A 22032-nucleotide genomic window follows, 5' to 3' on the forward strand; every position below is an offset into this window, starting at 1 on the left:
CCGTCAGGGCCTCTCCCTCCTGATTCAGGTCCAACCCCTAAAATCATTTTAGCACACAGACACTGCTCGTGAATTATACAATACCCACGATTTCACACTCATGTTTCAAACACGTTTAACACATTGCGCTACAATTTAACACTAGTTCCTGAATAAGAAACCTACACATTCTCTTAAACACTGTGCATCAACGCTTTTCTCAAGATAACACTGGTCGGGTTATTGTATAATTCATACCTCACAATATAATTATTGTCACATCAAGTGTCAAACACACACACTTATTCACAATCAAATATCATGCCCACAATTTAACATCTCATAATATCACATTAACCATCTCATTCTTACATGTATCTCGCAAATTGACACATTCAACTTTGTACTACTCAATCTTCATAATAATATTATAATACCATTATAATAACTTATTATACCTTATAACTCATATACACATCACACAATAATAATATTTGCATGATACAAAACATATATATGTATATGTATATAGTAAATTAAACTACATTATTTTTAATCAAAGAATTTCTATAACATTTAATTTAATATTACATCAAAAGAAATTACCACTAGGCATTAACCTTACAATTTTTTTTTAATTTATTATTCTATTATTACAATAATTATATACACATAACATGTTGATCATCGTCGTAGAAAAATTAGAACAAGATAATAATTTGTATAAAATAAGTCATTGAATAATATTATTTAAAATATAATTTACGTTAATAAAAAGAGCTTAATTTTTCTAAGGGGTTCACACTCAACATAAGAACACATCAATTTCACAGCAATTTCTCATTGGGACATCAACTGATTCATCAAACATATATAATTCACTGTAATAATCATAAGGATAAACTGAAAATTGCAAAAATACCCCAAAACCCATTCCAATTGATATCTCTAAGGATCCTTACACATGTTCTCACTAATCCCCAATTGTGAATAACTCATCCCTTACCTCTAAGCGGGCTCACGTGTCTTCCGACAACGATAGAGACATCTTTAACAAGTTCCTGAGATTCCTCTTATTGCTCTGATAGGGATTCCAAACGTTAGAGAGAATGAAAAGGGATTGAAGCCTCTATTTGTACTATCTTCATGCGATTCCTTTTTCTCCCTCCACGAAAATTATCTCACAAATGTCAACGGTGAAACTGTGCGCAATTAAATTTTGAAAAAATATCCAAATTTCATGAAAATCTAAAGGTTAACGAAACCGGGATCATAGTTTTACTGAGAATATATTGGGTTTCTGCGGGAAAAAAAAAGCTACAATGAGAAGGATATTTCTCTTAGCTTTGACATGTTTTAGCAATTCCCAACAGTGAGAATGCTCGGAATTGGGTTACGAACGTGGTGCACAAATTTCACGACGATCCAACGGTGAATGAGTCCGAGATCATCGTTTTTCTGAGACAGGTTTGGTGGGCTGCGAGAAAAAGGTTTGGAGAAGAGAAAAGAGAAAAACGAAAATGAGGCGAAGAGGAGACGCTTGAGTTAACATAGCTATTTATACCTAGGGTACTCAACCTATTATTTTCTCTATATTTATTTTTACTAAAAAGCTTTTTAAATTTATTTACGAAAAAAATGGGATGTTACATGCTCGACATAATTTTAAAAAAATGCAGTACATGGGTACTTAACCATAGTTGCAAGGGTTCAAATAATAGTTTTTTTTTTTAATTTTGTGCTTCTATTTTGAGGTGTTATTCCATGGAACTGGTGCACGATATAATTGTTCTTGCTTTCTTTGACATTCAAACCATAGAAAATGCGAGTCACAGATATCATTAATGTGTTCGACATAACTTTAAAAAAAATGCAGAACTTGGGTACTTAACCATAGTTGCAAGGGTTCAAATCATAGTTTCTTTGATTTTGCATTTCTATTTTGAGGTGTTATTCCATGAAACTGGTGCATGATATAATTTTTTTTGGATTCTATGACGTTCAAATCATATAAAAAGTGAGTCACCAATATCATTAATATATTCGACATAATTTTAAAAAAATGCAGAACATGAGGACTTAACCATAGTTGCAAGGGTTCAAATCATAATTTTTTTTTTAATTTTGTGCATCTATTTTGAGTTGTTATTCCATGGAACTGGTGCATGATATAATTGTTTTTGGATTCTATGACGTTCAAATCATAGAAAAAGCGAGTCACCAATATCATTAATGTGTTCGACATAATTTTAAAAAAATGCAAAACATGGGTACTTAACCATAGTTGCAAGGGTTCAAATCATAGTTTTTTATTTTATTTTGTGCTTTTATTTTGAGGTGTTATTCCATGGAACTGGTGCATGATATAATTTTTCTTGCTTTCTTTGACGTTCAATCCATAGAAAAAGTGAGTCACAAATATCATTAATGTGTTCGACATAATTTTAAAAAAATGTCGAACATGGGTACTTAACCATAGTTGTAAGGGTTCAAATCATAGTTTTTTTAATTTTGTGCTTCTATTTTGAGGTGTTATTCCATGGCACTGGTGCACGATATAATTTTTCTTACTTTCTTTGACGTTCAAACCATAGAAAAAGTGAGTCACAGATATCATTAATGTGTTCGACATAATTTTAAAAAAATGCAGAACATGGGTACTTAACTATAGTTGCAAGGGTTCAAATCATAGTTTTTTTGATTTTGTGCTTCTATTTTGAGGTACATAAACAAAGTTGTCAAATACCCTAATTTCTCAACTACACATAAACCCTCATTAGTCAAATACCCCTAAACCCTAAACACAAAGTTGTCAAATACCCGTAAACTCTAATTAGTGAAGTATCCGTAAACCCTAAGCTTTTAAAATAGTCATAAACCCTAATTCATCAACGAACAATATACCCTAATTTGTGAAGTACCCATATCCCTAATTTGTGAAATACCCATAAACCCTAATTTGTCAAATACCCTTAAACCCCAACTAGTCAAGTAAACCTAAACCCTGATCTATCAAATATTGCTAAACCCTATTTAGTCATGTAACCATAAACCAAAATTTGTAAAATAACCCTAAACCATAATTAGTCAAGTAAAACTAAACCCAAATAAGTCAAGTATTCATAACCCTAATTAGTTATACACCCATAAATCATAATTAGTCAAGTAACCCTAATTTATCAAATAACCCTAAATCGTAATTAGTTAAGTGACCGTAATATGTCAAATAACCCTAAACCCTAATTGGTCAAGTAAAACTAAACCCTAATTACAGAACTACACATAAACCCTCATTAGTCAAATACCCCTAAACCCTAAACACAAAAATGTCAAATACCCGTAAATCCTAATTAGTGAAGTATCCGTAAACCGTAAGCTTTTAAAATAGTCATAGCCCTAATTCGTATACGAAACGTATACCCTAATTTGTCAAGTACCCATAACCCTAATTTGTCAAATACCCTTAAACCCCAACTAGTCATGGAAACCTAAACCCTGATCTATCAAATACCGCTAAACCCTATTTAGTCATGTAACCATAAACCAAAATTTGTAAAATAACCCTAAAACATAATTGGTAGAGTAAAACTAAACCCTAATAAGTCAAGTATTCATACCCTAATTAGTTATACACCCACAAATCATAATTAGTCAAGTAACCCTAATTTGTCAAATAACCCTAAACTGTAATTAGTCAAGTGACCTTAATATATCAAATAACCCTAAACCTTAATTGGTCAAGTAACACTAAACCCTAATTACTGAACTACACATAAACCCTCATTTGTTAAATATCTGTAAACCCTAATCACAAAGTTGTCAAATACCGATAAACCCTAATTAGAGAAGTATCCGCAAACCCTAAGCTTTTAAAATAGTCATAATTCCTAATTTGTCAATGAACATTATACCCAAATTAGTCAAGTACCCATAACCCTAATTAGTGAAATACCCATAAACCCTAATATGTCAAATACCCTTAAACCCCAACTTGTAAAGTAAACCAAAACCCTAATTTGTCAAATACCGCTAAACCCTAATTAGTCATGTAACCATAAACTCTAATTTGTAAAATAACCCTAAACCATAATTGGTCAAGTAACACTAAATCCTAATTAGTCAAGTATTCATAGCCCTAATTAGTTAAACACTCATAAATCCCAATTTGTCAAGTAACCTATGAATCCTAAATTTTCAAATACCCCTAACCAGTGATTAATAAAGTAACTCTAAATTGTCTCATAATCCTAAACCCTAATTGGTCAAGTAACACCAAAACATAATTTTTTAAATACCCATAAACCCTAATTAGTCAAATAATCCTAAACGCTAATTGGTCAAGTAACACTAAATCCTAATTACTCAACTACCCATAAACCCTTATTAGTCAAATACCCCTAACCCCGAATTTGTAAAGTAACCCTAAACCCTTAATTGGTCAAGTAACCCTAATTAGTTAAATACACATAAGCCCCAATTTGTCAATTAACCATAAACCCCTAATTTTTTCAAATACCCCTAAACCCTACTTAGTCAAGTAACCCTAATTTGTCAAGTATCCCTAAACCCTTACTAGTCAAATACCCTTATTTGCTAATTTGGGATGTAACAAAAAATCCTAATTTGTCAAATACCCTAAACCCTAAACCTTAAATACTCAATAACCCATAAATCCTAAACCCGTAAACCCTAAAATTAGTGAAGTATCCATAAACCCTAAGCTTTTAAAATAGTCATAAACCCTTATTGGTCAACGAACAATATACCCGAATTAGTCAAGTACACGTAACCTTAATTAGTGAAATACCCATAAACCCTAATTAGTCATGAAACGATAACCCTAATTTGTAATATAACCCTAAACCATAATTGGTCAAGTAAAACTAAACCCTAATTAGTCAAGTATTCATAACCGTAATTAGTTAAAGACCCATAAACCTCAATTTGTCAAGTAACCCATGAATGCAAAATTTTCAAATACCCCTATTCCCTGATTAATCAAGTAACTCTAAATTTTCAAATAACCCTAAACCTTAATTGGTCAATTAACACCAAACCTTAATTTTGCAAATACCCATAAACCCTAATTAGTCAAATAACCCAAAATCCTAATTGGTCAAAGAATCCAAAAAATATATATATCGTGCACCAATTCCATGGTCAACCACCTCAAAATAGGAGCACAAAATCCAAAAAACAATGATTTAGACACTTGCAACTATGCAAGTGCCCATGTTTTGCATTTTTTTAAAATTATGTCCAATAAATTAATGATATTCATGACACACGTTTTCCATAGTTTGAACGTCAAAGAATCCAAAAAAATTTATCGTGCACCATTTCCTTGGACAACTACCTCAAAATACGAGCACAAAATCGAAAAAACTATGATTTGGATCCTTGCAACAATGCTTAAGTTCCCATGTTCTGTCTTTTTTTTTTCTAAATTATGTCATACACAACAATCACAGTCCAAATTGACAATACTCTGCAATTTGCACACGTCTCTAAAAAACTAAATGTCTCACCAGCAAAACTGACATGGAATAAACAACTTATAATTTGTCAAGTAACCCATGAATCCTAAATTATCAAATAACCCTAAAACCTAATTGGTCAAGTAACACTAAACCATAAAAAGTCGAGTACAATAATTAGTCAAATACCGCTAAAAGCTTATTTGTAATGAAACCTTAAACCATAATTTGGCAAACACCCATTAAACCCCAATCAGTCAAGTAATCCAAAACCCTTATCTTTCAAATACCCCTAAACCATAACTAGCAAAGTAACCCTAAAGCCTAATATGTTAAGTAACACAAAACCCTAATTTGTAAAGTACACATAAACCATAATTAGTCAAATACACATAAACCGTAATTTATCAAGTAACACTAAACCCTAATTACTCAACTACCCATAAACCCTTATTAGTCAAATACCCCTAAATCTGAATTTGTCAAGTAACCCTAAACTATTATTTTTCAACTACCCCTAAACCCAATTAGTCAAGAAACCCTAATTTTTCAAATAACCCAAACCCTAATTGGCCAAGTAACACTAAACCCTAATTATTCAACTACCCATAAACTCTCATTAGTCAATTACCCCTAAACCCGAATTTGTTAAGTAACCCTAAACCCTTATTTTTAAAGTACCCCTAAACCCAATTAGTGAAGCAACCCTTTTTTTTTCAAATAACCCTTAACCGTAATTGGTCAAGTAACACTAAACCCTAATAGACGGGCCACGTGACAACACTCTTGGAAGAGAAGGGGGGGGGGGGGAGCCACATGACAACAACATAGGAAGAGAAGGGGGGAAAGTGGACTGAGCCTTGCTATCCACACCCCCCATGGAGTAAGTGACTGCTACACACATGCTACTAACCCCACCCCCAACAGTAAACTGAAATTTTTTTCCCGAAGGAAGAGGTACCAAAAGCAAAAAACAATAGACGGGCCAACTCAAGAATATGCCAGCCCACAACTACAACAGATCACAAAGCATGAAGAATGAAGGATTCCCTGTAATGAAAATACAATTTCCAGGGGCTACGAAGGCCAGTACTCAGAGTCCCAACAGATGGTGGACCTCAAACATCAACAGATTGGTAATATTAAGACAGTGGAAGCACAAGCTATCTTGAGCACAGTGAGGGAGTTGGGGATGACCTGGGAGCTCGACCAACAAAATATAATTGACAAAATAAAGGAAATGGAGGAAAGGGACCTGAAAGAGGCAGATAAGTTGGGTGTCAGATCCAAGAATCAATGAATATCATTTCCTACAATGTAAGAGGTTTAGGGAGGGGAGTAAAGTGGGCTACAATCAGGAGAATGGTCCACAATGAAAAAATTGATCTGTTGTGTATTCAGGAATCTAAGAAGGAAAGCATTGATAGGAACATGTGTCAAGCACTATGGGGGGATAAGGAGATAGGCTGGGAAATGCAACCAGTGGATAACACAGCTGGTGGGTTACTATGCATATGGAGTGAAAAAACGTTCAAATTAAAAAGATCAATCATGGGCAATGGGTTCATTCTGCTAGTAGGACAATGGCTTAAGGAGGCTCAACAAGTCCATATTGTCAATGTGTATTCACCATGTGACATCTAGGGCAAGAGAAGTCTATAGGAGACCATAAAGCAACTAAAAGCTTCACAGAATGGGAACCTATGGTGTATCTTGGGGGACTTTAATAATATAAGAAATAATGCAGAGAGGGTTGGCAGCTGTTACAGAGCACAAGGAGATAGCAGCATAGAGGAATTTAATCAATGGATAGATGATTTGGAGGTAGAAGAAGCACCGTGGTTGGACAGAAAATTTACTTGGTATAGATCAAACGGATCCGCCAAAAGCAAGCTGGATAGATTCATATTATCACCTGATTGGATGACTAAATGGCCTGACACTACTCAAAGCCCCTTGCATAGGAATTTCTCAGACCATTGCCCAATCATTCTCAAATAAAAAATAACTGATTGGGGACCCAAACCTTTTCGGGTTCTTGATTGTTGGATGTTACACAAAACTTTTAAGGAGGTGGTGACTGATTGCTGGACTTCTGCTCAACAAACCGGGTGAGGGGGTTTCGTACTCAGAAAAAATTAAATGCCTCAAAAGCAGATTGAAGGTATGGAATAGGGAGCAATTTGGGGACACATTCAAGAAGGTCAAGCTGATCCAAGATGAATTGAACAGATTTGAAGAGATGACAATGGATACACAACTTTCATCCCAGGAGACAAGGGTTAGAAGGCAGCTACAGGCAGATTTGTGGGTGGCTGCCCACTCATACGAGTCCTTACTAAGGCAAAAAGCTCGCTCTAGATGGATCAAAAAAGGCGACTGCAACTCAAGGTATTTTCATCTAATGATGAATGCCTCTTGTAGACATAATTTACTGAAAGGCATCATGAGTGAAGGTGGATGGGTGGATGAACCCCAAAAGGTGAAGGAGGTAGTCAAAGATTTCTTTCAAAAAAGATTTTATGAACCAGTGCTTATCAGACCCACTCTTGAGGGAATCAGGTTTCAGACACTAAATCAACAACAGAACGACATGTTGACAAGGGAGTTTTAGGGAGGAGGAGGTGAGAGAGGCTGTTTGGGAATGTGGAAGTGATAAAAGTCCTGGTTCGAACGGTCTTAATTTCAAGTTCATTAAGAAATTTTGGGAAATCATCAAGTCTGACGTCCTTCGTTTCCTTCATGAATTCCACGTAAACGGGATCTTTCCCAAGGGAGGTAATGCATCATTCATAGCTTTGATCCCTAAGATGCTCGACCCACAAGAGTTGTCAAACCTATTTCATTAATAGGTTGTATTTACAAGATTGTCAGCAAGTTCTTAGCTAAAAGAATAAAGAAGGTGATGTCATCCATTATAGATGGTAGACAGTCTACATTCATTGAAGGTAGACACTTACTACATGGTGTCCTAATTGCAAACAAGGTAGTTGAGGAAGGTAGGAGGAGGAAAAAGCCTTGCATGGTGTTCAAGGTAGATTATGAAAAGGCGTATGATTCGATTTCATGGAATTTCTTATTCTACATGATGAGAAGAATGAGTTTTTGCCATAGATGGATTCGGTGGATTAAAGGTTGTTTAGCCTCTGCGTCCATCTCGATACTAGTGAATGGGAGCCCAACGAAAGAGTTTACACCCACTAGAGGACTAAGGCAACGTGACCCCTTTGCGCCGTTTCTCTTCAACATTGTAGCAGAAGGCTAAACAGATTGATGAGGGAAGCTATTGATAGAAGACTATACACAGGTTTTTCAGTGGGGAAAGATAAAGTGGATGTTAACATTTTACAGTATGCGAACGATACCATTTTCTTTGGGGAGGCGTCAGTGGAGAACATTAAAGCAATCAAGGCCATATTGAGAGCTTTTGAAATGGTATCTGGCCTTAAAATAAATTTTGCTAAAAGCAACTTCGGAGCTATTGGCATGCCTGAATCGTGGAAGCAAAATGCAACAAATTTCTTGAATTGTAGCTTATTGACTATTCCTTTTGTTTACCTGGGTATACCTATAGGGGCAAACCCGAGGAAGTGTCAGACGTGGGATTTGATCATTCAAAAGTGTGAGAGGAGACTAGCAAAGTGGAAACAGAGAAATACATCCTTGGAATATTTACAACATTGTGATATTTGTGGTTGCTTGGTTTAATAATGCATTCCACTTACAGTGTGCTTGGTTGGACGGAAATGGAGGAGGATAGAAAACAATCATTCCTTCTTTCCAAATTTCAAAAAGAGTGTAGAAAATTAAGTGAAGGATCTATCAATAATAAGTGAATTGATTTATGTTAGGGCACCACTCACAATGACTGGCTGGCCTGCTCTCAACAATGCCCAAGTCTAACTAACTAGTTCCAACTCATCATTACTCACTAACTCCTGCTAACCAGCTTCCTGATCTGTCTTTTTCCTGACCAACTCTTATGTTGTCTACTCCATGACTGAACCATGTGTCCTAACATGGCCCTTTCTTGGAGCTACAGCCTTGTCCTTAAGGATCAAAGAAGGAAACTGGCTACATCGCACAAATTCATCCTCCCACATTGTGATTAATTTTCCCTTCCTCTTTTCCAGCCTTTGTTGAATCTTGTCTCTCCTAAATAACTTGTCTGCTAACCATTACCATTACATATTCTGGCCCCACTTCATCTTGTAACTCAATTTCCAGATGATATACCAGGTGGTTAGGCACAATTTAATTATGAATATTTTTTTTTGGATGGCAAAAAATATATAGTATTAATATAAACATATCAGTACCAGAGGTACTGATGAAAGATGAACAAATACAAGACACCTATGGTGCCGCCCTCCAAAAAAGAGAAGAAACCCAACCAAGACCCCACCACAAAAGATATAGGAAACCCAACCCAACTTAACCAAAAGACTCCGAAAGATTGGTAGACCAGTGGTTAAAAAGAGTGTTGAAATCTTTCTCTCTTGCTTTTAACCAAGACCAAGCTAGAAATAAAGCATCATCCATCACTTTGGATGAGTACTATATGGCAGCATAGGAATTTAATTATGAATATTATAATGCATATTTAGTGATTAACATAAATGAATTTTGAATGTGCAGTGAACGTATCCTTTTTCTTTAGCATAATAGACACTCTTAAAAAAAACCATTATACAATTCAAAACTACAACATAATAAGCACAAACAACATTATGCTCCCTTTGTTCTAATTTTTATACCACCATACGGAATACTGATACAAAAGCTGAGGAACAAGGGGCAGTTAACAGAGAACACAAACCAGATGTCCAAATACAGAAGCCAGGGGTGCAGATAAAAGGAAAATCAAAGATGGCCAGGGGTACACCATAAGACTACGTATAAGAAAGAAAGGGAGAAAGGAAGCTGACCTGGAATGAAGAATTGCTAGATGGTTGATGATCTAATTTTTATACCACCATACGGAATACTGATACAAAAGCTGAGGAACAAGGGCAGTTAACAGAGAACACAAACCAGATGTCCAAATACAGAAGCCAGGGGTGCAGATAAAAGGAAAATAAGAGATGGCCAGGGGTACACCATAAGACTACGTATAAGAAAGAAAGGGAGAAAGGAAGCTGACCTGGAATGAAGAATTGCTAGATGGTTGATGATCTAATTTTTATACCACCATACGGAATACTGATACAAAAGCTGAGGAACAAGGGCAGTTAACAGAGAACACAAACTAGAGGTCCAAATACAGAAGCCAGTGGTGCAGATAAAATGAAAATCAAAGATGGCCAGGGGTACACCATAAGACTACGTATAAGAAAGAAAGGGAGAAAGGAAGCTGACTTGGAATGAAGAATTGCTAGATGGTTGTTGGTCCTGCCTTAGGGAGACAAGCTTACCCATAAATTGTTAGCCAATAATTCCTTAGATATTCCTTTGCACAAAATGTCAAATTCTGTTACCAAGGAATTAGTATAAATAAAGCAATTGTAAGGCACAATGGAGATATGAAAACTTAAGCTTACCTTCCACTCTTACCTTGTCTGGAGGTGCTGGCCTCGAATCCAATTTTTCTTTTCGATTTTCTATATCAAATACACAGCATCAGTAGTATACAATAATACCCTAGGGTATATATATTCAAAACTAGAAGTGTATAATCGTCGACGATCTGGCCTGTATAATCGTCGACGACAACCACGACAGTGTTGGTGTGCTTCACGACGGCAACCAACTTAGAGAGACAAGCTTAAGGGCGCAAAATGACTGAGGTAATGCGGGCTAGGGTAGAGTGCAAGTATGCTAGGGAAAAAGATGAAAATTTACTTCAGATTCAAAGACGGTGTTTATAAAACCCGTCTTTGGATAATGCAGTTCAACAACGGTGTCCACTAAACCTGTTTTTGTAACGCGCAGATGACGCCGTTTTCAACAAAAACGTAGTTGAAATAAATGTCTTATTTAGTAAAATGCCACCGCCTCTAAAACAACATCATTTTTGGAACCACCGTTGTTGAATGTGCGTCGTAGAATACTATTATTTTAGTAGTGTTTATTGCTTTCTCACAAAGCCCAGTACATTACTTTTTTGTTGTTTATGCTACATTTTGTTGTTTGTGATCATAAAAATAGAGAAAAACAACACAAAATAGGATTTGAACCAAGGTCATTAAGTTTTCTAAAATATTTAAAGCCACTGCACATTTTGACTTGCCTCAAAATAAGTGGCACAAAATCTTACTTGCCTCCTCAACCTACACATTTTGTTAGTCACCTAAAGAGATCAAAAATATTATTTGTATCTTAACAAACTTGAATAATTTATTCCTCTTCCAAATCAAGACATTCAGTCCCCCTATTTTTAGAATATCCTAGATGATCTCTTAAGAATTATTCTTCTTTTTATATTTTTTTATGATTTGTTCCCTTATTTAATTAGGATCTTTGTAATTATAGGCATGTTTTATTAGAATGTGATTTATAGGCATATCAAATCATGTATATAAGAATAAAATCTCCTATAATTATATTCATTGCAATTAGACTGTATAAAGCAAACTTTGTTGTGTAGTTAAGACACAGTTCCAATGTCTGTTGTATTTGTCTTTCTGTCTTTCAGCAACAGTTTTTCATGAGAGGAATAAGCATATAAATTGTCATTTTATCAGAGAGAAGGTTCAACAAAATCTTATATCTACCTCCCACATAAGGGTAGGTGACCAACTAACAGATCTGTTCACAAAGGTTATGACCGGAAAACACTGTTATTTCATTTGTAACAAGCTAGGCATGATTAATATTTATGCTCAAACTTGGGATTAGGGAACAATGTTAAAGAGTTATTATGGATTGAGTTAGAATTAGACTATTGAAAGTATATGGGCTTGGCCCAAATATAGTTTGCACTGCATTGTATTTAACTCTTAAAATATTAGCATATAATACAAAAAACAATACAACAATAACGAAAATAGCCTTTGAGCATTAACATTTAACGAGACCCAAGGAAAAGAAAATGCAAAAGACAGATATCAACTAAAGAAACATGTCAAACAAATATTGGAATTTAGGGAAGTAACAACTAGTTGCAAGTAAAACTTACATATTATTAGGAAAGAAATGAGCTTATACCCTTGGAATAGATCTATCTTCTACCAAATTGAGTTTTTTGAGGGCAGCTCTAGTGCATTTGGATTTCCATGTGTCAATAGTAGACCAGACATGACACATAACCAACACCATAGGAAATAACATCAAGCATAAATACAGGCGGGAGTTGATGTTTTTATTTTTTCAGAACCCAAGAAGAAGAAAAGGATCCTCTAGATTATAGGAAACAAACATAACAAGGACCAACCAAACCATAATGAAAGAATGCCTTTTTTCATTCACAAAGGTGTAAAAACTGATACAAAATAGAATTGACCATTTAACTTTAAATATTCCAAATTACATGAAAAATGATAGAAGCAGGGAATGATGATAAATAAAACAACAAAAACCGAAAGGATATCAAAAAGGCATGTGAGGCACCTGGTCTAGAGAAACTTGAAGCAAATAATGGGCTTCTTGAAAAGTAGAGAAGGAAAATTCATCCCATGCAAGGGTCATTGACAGAATGGAAACACTTTCCAGCTCATCTAAATCAATCTGGGAGCGGCTAAAGAATTAGTATTTAAAGTTATTAAAGTAATGGCAATAAGATTGTTGAACCTTTACCTGACAGAAGGCCAGTTATCGTGCATCAAATATCAATACCACATTCATAAACCACTCTTAAACAAGAATAGTCACAAATAAAATATAAAGTTCAAGGCTGAAAATATGCTGCTATTCAACTGGATAGTTCCAAAACAAAGATCACTTTGGATTAAGCTCGCCACGTATTATTAGAAGAACATTACAAAACATAAGTATATTTGATAAATAAGGAAACGCTTTCCATTTTACTTTGATTGAATTGAACCCTTATAAGGTAAAATTGTTATACTTCAGAGTGTAAGAGAATCACTCATTACAAGACATAACATTTAGAATTTGGTTCTAATGATTGGGATATTTTTAGCCAGATCAGACTTGACCTGCATTAGAGTTCAGTAGTAGTTAGTAGATTAGGTTGGAGTCCCTACAGGAAAAATATATATCAGCCCATATTAACCATAAACAGTAATAAATTCTTCTTACAAATTTAAAAAAGAATACACATTGAAACCATATTTCTCCAAAATATAGGGTTAGAATTTTGTTTGGTACACTTGAATGCATGAAAGTATTTCATTTTTAAGTATATTGAATGCATGAAAACTGTATAAAAAAAAATGCATGAACACTATATAACAAAATATAAAACCAACGTGCATTAAGGATCTCATGTTTTTGTATAAAAGCATATGTTTTATTTTGATATACTGTCAAATGTAAAAAAAAAAATTTAAATTAATTTAATATTGAGTTAATTAATAGGCATGTGCATTGTTTGTGCAAGAAAATTATATTATCAATCAACTAGAAATATTTATCATATAACTTTAATAATAATTATCATGAATATCAATAAATTTATCACACATATGACAGCTTGTGATTAAACAATAGTGTAAAAGTTTTTTACACTTTCAATCAAGTAACTAGAAATGATGACATATAAAAAATTATTAAATTAATTATTATAAAAATTAACATACTTATAATATATGATAATTTATAATTAAATAAAAATGTAAAAAGTTTTTATAAAATTTCAATGCATAAATTATTTACTATGTATTATTTATTCTAAAAAATTATTTTAGATACGATTTTTAAATAATTATTATAAAAATCAATACTCTTATCATAATCGATAATTTATGATCAGATTATTATCATAGTTAGTGGATTCGAATTAAACTCTAAAAGCAAATACAATTCAAACCTTGAGGGGAATTAAACTCTAAAAGAAAACTACTAATCAAGTTGATGGAAATAAAAGTAAAAACTAAGTGCAAAAAGAGAGCCAGCAAAGCAACCAATTGAACTCCAATAATGCATGTATTAGCAACAGCATACAGAATGACAACAAACCAAGTCATAGGAATGAAATTAAATAAATCATCACTCATTCAAAATAAAATAAAGGCTAAAATACACTATTGGTCACCTATAATGCTCAATCCGCAATTTTGGTCCCCCTATTTCCAAATCAAGACATTCAGTCCCCCTATTTTTCAAAATCAGCGATTTTGGTTCTTCTGTTAGTTGACCGTTAATTGATTATCCATGGTTAAACATTGAGTGAAAAATAAAAGTATCTAGGAGACCAAAATTACAGATTGAGCATTATAGGGGGACCAAAAATGTATTTTACCCTAAAATAAATTCATGAAAATAAGGACATCCATGTCAAACAACCAATATTAATGAAACATACAGCAGGAAGAAGGTTGGAAACTGCAGTGCCTGATGATGTAATGGCTACTGCTGGAATGTGAGATCCTCTTCCATATCCAACAGCATGATATGCAAGTGAACGCTCATCGAAGCATGAAATACATGTGATTAATTTGTGACTTGCAACGGCATCAGCAACAGCAACAGGGGAAGATCTAGATCCAGGAGCAGTACACAAATACTAAACAAAAGAATAAATCAGAATCATGCATTAATATTGGTGCATATGTAATATTTATCAGATCATCTCACCATCAAACCAAGTCTTGTGCATTCTTCAACAATAAGTGATGCCCGAACAGTGTTAATATTGGCACTTTCTTTCAGGGAGTTTGATAATTCATTGGCATGATCCAACTGATAATACAAGAGACAAACATAACAAGGACAAACTTCAGACAAATACAACAAAGAAACATAACGACTAGAAATAACCTGGCAAATGAATAATTTTTTTCTTTTTTCTATGGTACATGAATTAAATTTCCCAAAATCTAAGGTGTTCGGCAACCATCAAAGCTAGATATCTAGGTGAAATACAGCTTATTTTTAGATCTAGACCATTTGGTTATTTAAATTTTAAAAATCTTGTTCATCTTATAATTGATTTTGAGATAGAATTTGTTCTTAAAAAGCTCAACTCTAAGTTGGCTTTCTTCTAGTCTAAAATTTTCCAAACTTCCATTCCCTTTTATTCTTTCTCTCTCACAGAGTCATTGCAGAATAAGATAAAGGCGTAAAGACCTATACATCCAAAAGTCAATCATCCTGCAAAAAAAATTAAATATTATAAATTGAATTTGAATTAGTTTTTTTGTTATAGCTGTAATAAAAAGAGTATAGACAATTCATAAACTTTACCTAATGTAACATGAATAGAGTTCAAACGTGCTGTCTTCGTTCTTTTAATAAAATGTTGAATTTCAGTACAAGGTAAGTGGGCAGTGTACTGTCTGTGATTCAAGACCAAAGGGATCTTGTGTGCAGTGTTATAAAACTCAGACTGGACCAGCCAGTCCAACCGGTTAAACCAGAACCCGGGCATAGCACCGGTTCGGGTCACATATCAAATCGGATATGCATCTAACCCGGTGCCATGTAATCAACCCAACACTGAACCAGTAAGAACTGGGAAACTCGGTCTAGTCGGATACACTCAATTTCCCGGTTGTACTCTCTCACTTTGCAAATTATAAAACATATTTATTTGAAAAATTAATGAATATTTTGGACTGGTAATTGCACTATAATGCTATTCCCAGCCTTTGTTTAAAGAACGAACACAGTTGCAATTGCATGACATCTATTGTCATATTAATGAAAAGCTCATTACCACATAATAAAATAAACAATGAAACATTTTTTTTATTTTCTAAATAACTATTTATTAGCAGCTTGATCCTTCACCTAATCCTTTATGACATGCATATTTAATGAAATTTTTATCAGAATAAAATAAGGGAATGGGGCAGGTACCTTGATCTTTTCTTTCAAAGAAAATCCCCCCAGCCCCCTGGATGTGTGTTTGACCAGGTTTCCCTGACCAAGTTTTGAAAGTGCTTGTTCTTCAACCAACAATCAAGGACCCTAAAAGGTTTAGGTCCCCAATCAGTGATTTTAGATCTAAGTAGGATGGGGCAGTGGTCTGAAAAATCTCTGTTCAGATTAAATTGTGTGCTGTCAGGCCATTTAGATGTCCATTCATCAGAGACAAAAAACCTATCGAGCATACTCTTTGCGGCCTCGTTTGGTCTGATCCATGTATATTTTCTGCTCACGCATGACACTTCTTCTACTGCTAAGTCCGATACCCATTCATTAAACTTCGTGATGTTATTAAGGTCCCCCTCCCTTTGAGATGAGCTTACTCTCTCGGATGGATGCCTGATGCTGTTAAAGTCTCCCAAAATACACCACAAGCCATCAGACTGAAGGTTTTTCAGCTGCCTGATAGAGTCTCACAGTGCTCGCTTGCCAACGACATCACATGGTGCATATACATTCATGATGAACAATTTCTGCATGTCTTGATTCCATACACCCTCCAGCAAAATAAAGCCCCTACTAGTGACCCTCCTTTCCACTCTAAATACCTTCTCATTTCAAATACAAAGCAATCCACCAGCTGTATTTGTCGCCGGCTGTGTCTCCCAGCTCAAATCAGTGTCCCCCCACAAAGCTTGACATACACCCCGTCTATCTGCTCTCGCTTTGTCTCCTGAATTCACAAGATATCAGCCTGGTATTTTGTTACCAGTCTTTTAATTGATGACCACTTCACTCCTCTCCCCAGCCCTCTAATGTTATAGGAGATAATATTCATGATGAGATGGTTCTGTTTCCCATTTCTTGTGCTTCCTTTCTGTCTCTGATCTCCATGGCTGTGATTTTATCTATGATTTTAGATTGCTCTGTCCCGGATGTCATCCCCAACTCTTGTGCCACTTCCCATTGAGCTATGGCCTCGGCTTAAATGGTGGTGTTATATTGGGTCGAAGGATCTTTTGTCCTTGTTGCAGGGTGTAGCTCGAGCTCCCTTGGGCCAGGGTCCATTAGGATCTTTTGTCCTGCAATACTCTGCTTTATTGTTTCTAATTTGAAAGGCTCCTCCATCCTCACTTCCGCCGTAATTCTTGTTTCTGCATGTGGGGAGTCTAAACTTTGGTTTTGGGCCTTCTTCTTTCTGCAGCCCTTACCCCTAACATACACTTTCCAAGCGCTTCCATTTTCTACCAGGTTCTGGTGGTATTTAGTGTATAGGCCTTTTGAATCTTCTCCCTGAGTGCTGCTTTTTAGGCCCATATGGGTGCAGGTAGCTTGTAGGTCATTTACGGGGGTGTTACTAGCAAGGCCCAAATTGATATTAGGCCCACCAGGTTCCACGTTTAAGTGGCACGGGGTCCTCTATAATAAAAAAATGCTGAGACCCGTTGGGGCATTTAATGCCTGTCTCCTTTTGACCCTGGGCAAGGTTCATTGACTGTTCCTCCGCCGAACTGCTAGCCATGCTCTCCTTTGACACTCTGACACAAGCTGCCCCCTTAGTATCAAGCTTTCCAAATTCTTGACCGATACTCCTTTCCTTTTCCTCGCAACCTGCTACTACGTCACCGCTAGGTTGGACTGCACTATCAGGTATGTGGCACCTAACCTCCTCTGTGACGCATCGCTTGGATCTTGAGGATTGTGCCATACCGCACTGGTCAATACCCAATGGGTCTTCGACCCCCTGACCCCCCGTTGGTTCCTTCTCAGTCCGTCGGGCCAGAGCACCGTCGGAGTGTTCAACATCGATTATCCCCAGCGAGAGAACACTCCATCTCGAATAAGGAGTGTCAGAGTCGTTGTCGTCGGACGGAATTTCTTCAGATAACCTTGTTTCTCTCCGGTGATGGCGCGCGTACACTTCTTTTGTGTTCGTGTTCTCTTCCACCATGTAGACTGTGTGGGTCTCCTCTCCGATTTTTACTGCCACTGAGTGATGGATTATCGGCTTCCACGGGGTTCTGACAAGCACCCTCGCCCTATCGAGCCTTCACTTTTCTTCTACATCATCATCTACATCCACCAGATCGCCCATAGCTTCCACAATCTTTCGAATGTACCCGATGTCCCATGCAACTATCGGTATGCCCCAACACTGAATCCACACCAACCTAACTTCCGATTTCATATCCGGCTTCCATTTCTCCAGGGAGTAAAACAAAGACGTACCCTTGTCGGTTTCTTCGTTGATGATATCTTTTGCTTTCGAGTCCGAGAGGCCAAGTAGGATGACCATATCGTCTCCTAAATACTTAGGCATCACGTCAGATCCTAACGTCCAAGTGATTTCATCTTCAGCTCTTTCGAACGTGTCGAGTTTTTTCAGCCTTCCTACCCATGCATCTGTGTACCATTTTTTCTCCCCCTGTGTGTTTGTAGCCAATATCTCCGCATATGTCCCGTTGGATGCAGCGTTGTGTAATGTCAAACTTCGAGCTGCTGCTATTCCACCTTTCTCTTTTTGGCCTTGCCCTTGCCTGCCATTATCAGCTATGAGCCTATTGTGTATCGCCTTTGCTCTCCCGTACTTTGGTAAGTTCAGGTACATCTTCAGTCCGCCAATGATAATACTATCAAGCTGCTTTTCCAATCTGTTCTTGTCAGACACTCCCTTGAATCTCACAAACCCGTACCTTCAACCTCTCTTATTTCTCTGCTTAGATATGAAAACCTCCCTGACGTCCCCCCATAGTTTGAACTGAGTCCAGAGGTCCTTCTCCGATACGTCGTCAGGGAACCTCGTGAAATAGTATGAGGTAATGTCTGTTCTGTTCCTCTAGTCTTGTTGTTGGTAGCTAGCATGTTGTCCAAGCCCATTTCCCCTGTAGTCTTGCCTGGGATCCACTCTACCATTTGGTTGTCCTGCTCTCGGTTTACCTCTCCTCCTGTTTCTCACGGTGGTCCACTCACTCACTCTCTCTCTCTCATCCTTTTTTGATCTGGAAGTATATATCTGAATAGATATATAGTACCTCTGAATAGATACAAGTACCAGAGGTACTATATACAAGTACCCTGGTCATTGAAGAAAACCAAGTCAACCCAACAAACAGTTAAATCATAAATGCTACGTACCTTTGTGCAGCTCCGCTTATACGTAAAATCTTTTTTTTTACCTTAAAAGGACGTTTCTCTTTACCTTGACCTACACATCAAAAGAGACAACAAATCAACTACCTCTCAGCCTGGAATTGGCTCAAAACCAACAAATTCCTATAGCTAAGAAAACTATTGTGACAATCTTACAACTAGCTCAAATTCATTTACAAAGAAAAGCTGCATACATTCTAGCAGCAACGGTCTTTGACTCTTGGTAACATCCTCAACCTTGGTCACTGGTCAGCAAGGATCCCAGACTCTTGTTTTTTTTTTTTTTATCAGCAAAAAAGATTATATATATATCTGAATAGATACAAGTACCAGAGGTACTATATACATAAGTAGAATACCATACACATGGTTCCTTAGTGAAACTGCTACAGTTTGATTAGGAACCAAAATATGGCTACATAAGTAGAACAACTGCTAGAAATCCAAGAAAAGCTACCCCCTACTAATACAAAAATCCTTGTTGAATTTGACTTGACCATTGATTAAAATGAATGGTGAAATCTTTCTCCATGTTTCTTAATTACGACATATTTTGGTTCATAAATAAAGAAAACCAAGCAACCAAAAATATCACAATGTTATAAATATTCTAAGTATCATCCAACATCATTAAAGGGCTAATAAAAACATCTCAATGTAAAACCACAACAAACATCTTATGTACCACACGAGTGAGCAACTAATAAGAAAAACAAAGCATTCACAATGAAAATTCAGCAGAAAGTAATGATTGAACAAATGAACAAGATTTCCCCACATATGCAAACCCTAATCCAAGAACTATTGCAAAGACAAAATTTACCATGAATTGGAATTGGGTAACTCAGAATTGAAGCTCGACATTCCTCTTTCAGCTCCCTTGTCATCTTCAACAACAACAATCTGGTGGTAGTTCTACTCCCCATACATCATTCTCACCACCACATCATCAATTCCCCTGCACCTCAACAAAACATGAAAACCTTAAAACCCATAACCCAAAACAAACAACAAATTCAACAACAAAGTAGCTGCCTCGGTAAAGTTAAAACCAAACTACTAAGAAATTCTCAGAACTAGTACAACGCAAAACAGAATCAGAAACAAATATAGAACAAACCAATCCTAGGTTTGAGCTTCTAATTGACAAGTCTTCATGTGTAAGTGACTAAATCTTTACTTGAAAAGAATCTGATTACCTTGAGACATCTCCATGCAGAACCAGGCCACCTAATACTATCGATATCTTCATTACCAATTATCGTACCTGCATGTCCAGTTACTCAAACAAAAAGGCAATAGACCTGGTTACAAAAAGTTTCCTTGTAGATACTATAACTACCATTAAAAGCTTTTGTAATTATTTTTTTCCTTAGGGATAGATGCATTTCAAATAAACCATGCATGACTTAGCCATCTTGTCAGCACTTGCTACCTCAAAACCATCTCTTCTATGGAACTCTTTAACCTGCTCCATTAGTTAAAAACGAAACAAGGATCAGCAAATCCTTCAGAAAAATGTCTTACAATACATATTATATTAGCAGGTCATTCAAATTCTTAAAGTAGTCCACAGTTTCACCAGTAACCAAAAAAACTGGTCATAAAATTAGTCCTAATCATCAACAACCAAAGATAAGAATTATGATAAAAAGTTGAAAGCTGATGTTGAAAAGAAAGAATGATGCTTACCTCTGTGTTAGGTAAATTTTTATACTGCGGCAGCACCAGTCACTCGGCAAATTCAGTGTATGAGCATGGAACTGATTCAGTTATACCATCAGAAAATTTGAAAGAAATTGAATCTTCTACAGTTGAGCTTTGCTGGAGAAGACAATCAGGGCTCACTGGAAGTAGAGGAAATATTCAAATCATTCACATGATCCTTGATCACAATGAATTACAACTTGCTATGGTCATCTTCAATTTCAAGATGATTATATCAGCACGTTCATAGTTAAAAAAAACTTCGTACCCCATTGCCCAGAGGCTCTTCGCTATGCGAAGGTATGGGGGAGGGATGTTGTACGCAGCCTTACCCTTGCATATGCAAAGAGGCTGTTTCCGGATTCGAACCCATGACCAACAAGTCACCAAGGCACAACTTTACCGCTGCACCAGGGCTCGCCCTCAGCACGTTCATAGTTAATCTAGATTATAATTTCAGTATACATCTCATAATCAGGAGCATGCAAACAGATTAAACAGCTTTACAGGACTTCTATTTCCAACATAGGAGTGAGGGAAAAAAGATAGATCTGATGAATTTAAAGAAAAATAAATTATGCATAATAACAAATATCTCTAAAACTACAGAGGCAGCATGAACACTGCAAGTGATCAATATCAGAATTCAGAAGCTACTAACTGAACACTGCAAGCATGTTGTATCTCCAACCACAGAGGTAGCAAAGAGAGGGGAAAACGAAACACATAGAAAAATCAAAGAGAGAGGAAAAAAGAAAGCTTACAAGATGAGAAGGCTAGGGTTCATTTT

General features: G+C 36.1%; 1 protein-coding gene across 1 annotated transcript in view; it reads right to left on the reverse strand.

Moving 5' to 3' along the window:
* Positions 1-2304: 2304 nt before the first annotated feature.
* Positions 2305-22032, reverse strand: part of LOC102668814 (uncharacterized) — a 39637-nt gene continuing 19909 nt past the window's right edge. The window contains exons 10-13 of the mRNA XM_041009558.1: positions 20359-20493; positions 16377-19590; positions 15153-15257; positions 2305-15081 (exon numbers count right to left, since the gene is read on the reverse strand). Of these exons, the coding sequence (XP_040865492.1) occupies positions 20471-20493 (23 nt within the window). The 3' untranslated portion in view covers positions 2305-15081; positions 15153-15257; positions 16377-19590; positions 20359-20470. The remainder of the gene's footprint in view (positions 15082-15152; positions 15258-16376; positions 19591-20358; positions 20494-22032) is intronic.

This window comes from Glycine max, chromosome 15 (genome assembly GCF_000004515.6).
Source record: "Glycine max cultivar Williams 82 chromosome 15, Glycine_max_v4.0, whole genome shotgun sequence".
NCBI lineage: Eukaryota > Viridiplantae > Streptophyta > Magnoliopsida > Fabales > Fabaceae > Glycine > Glycine max.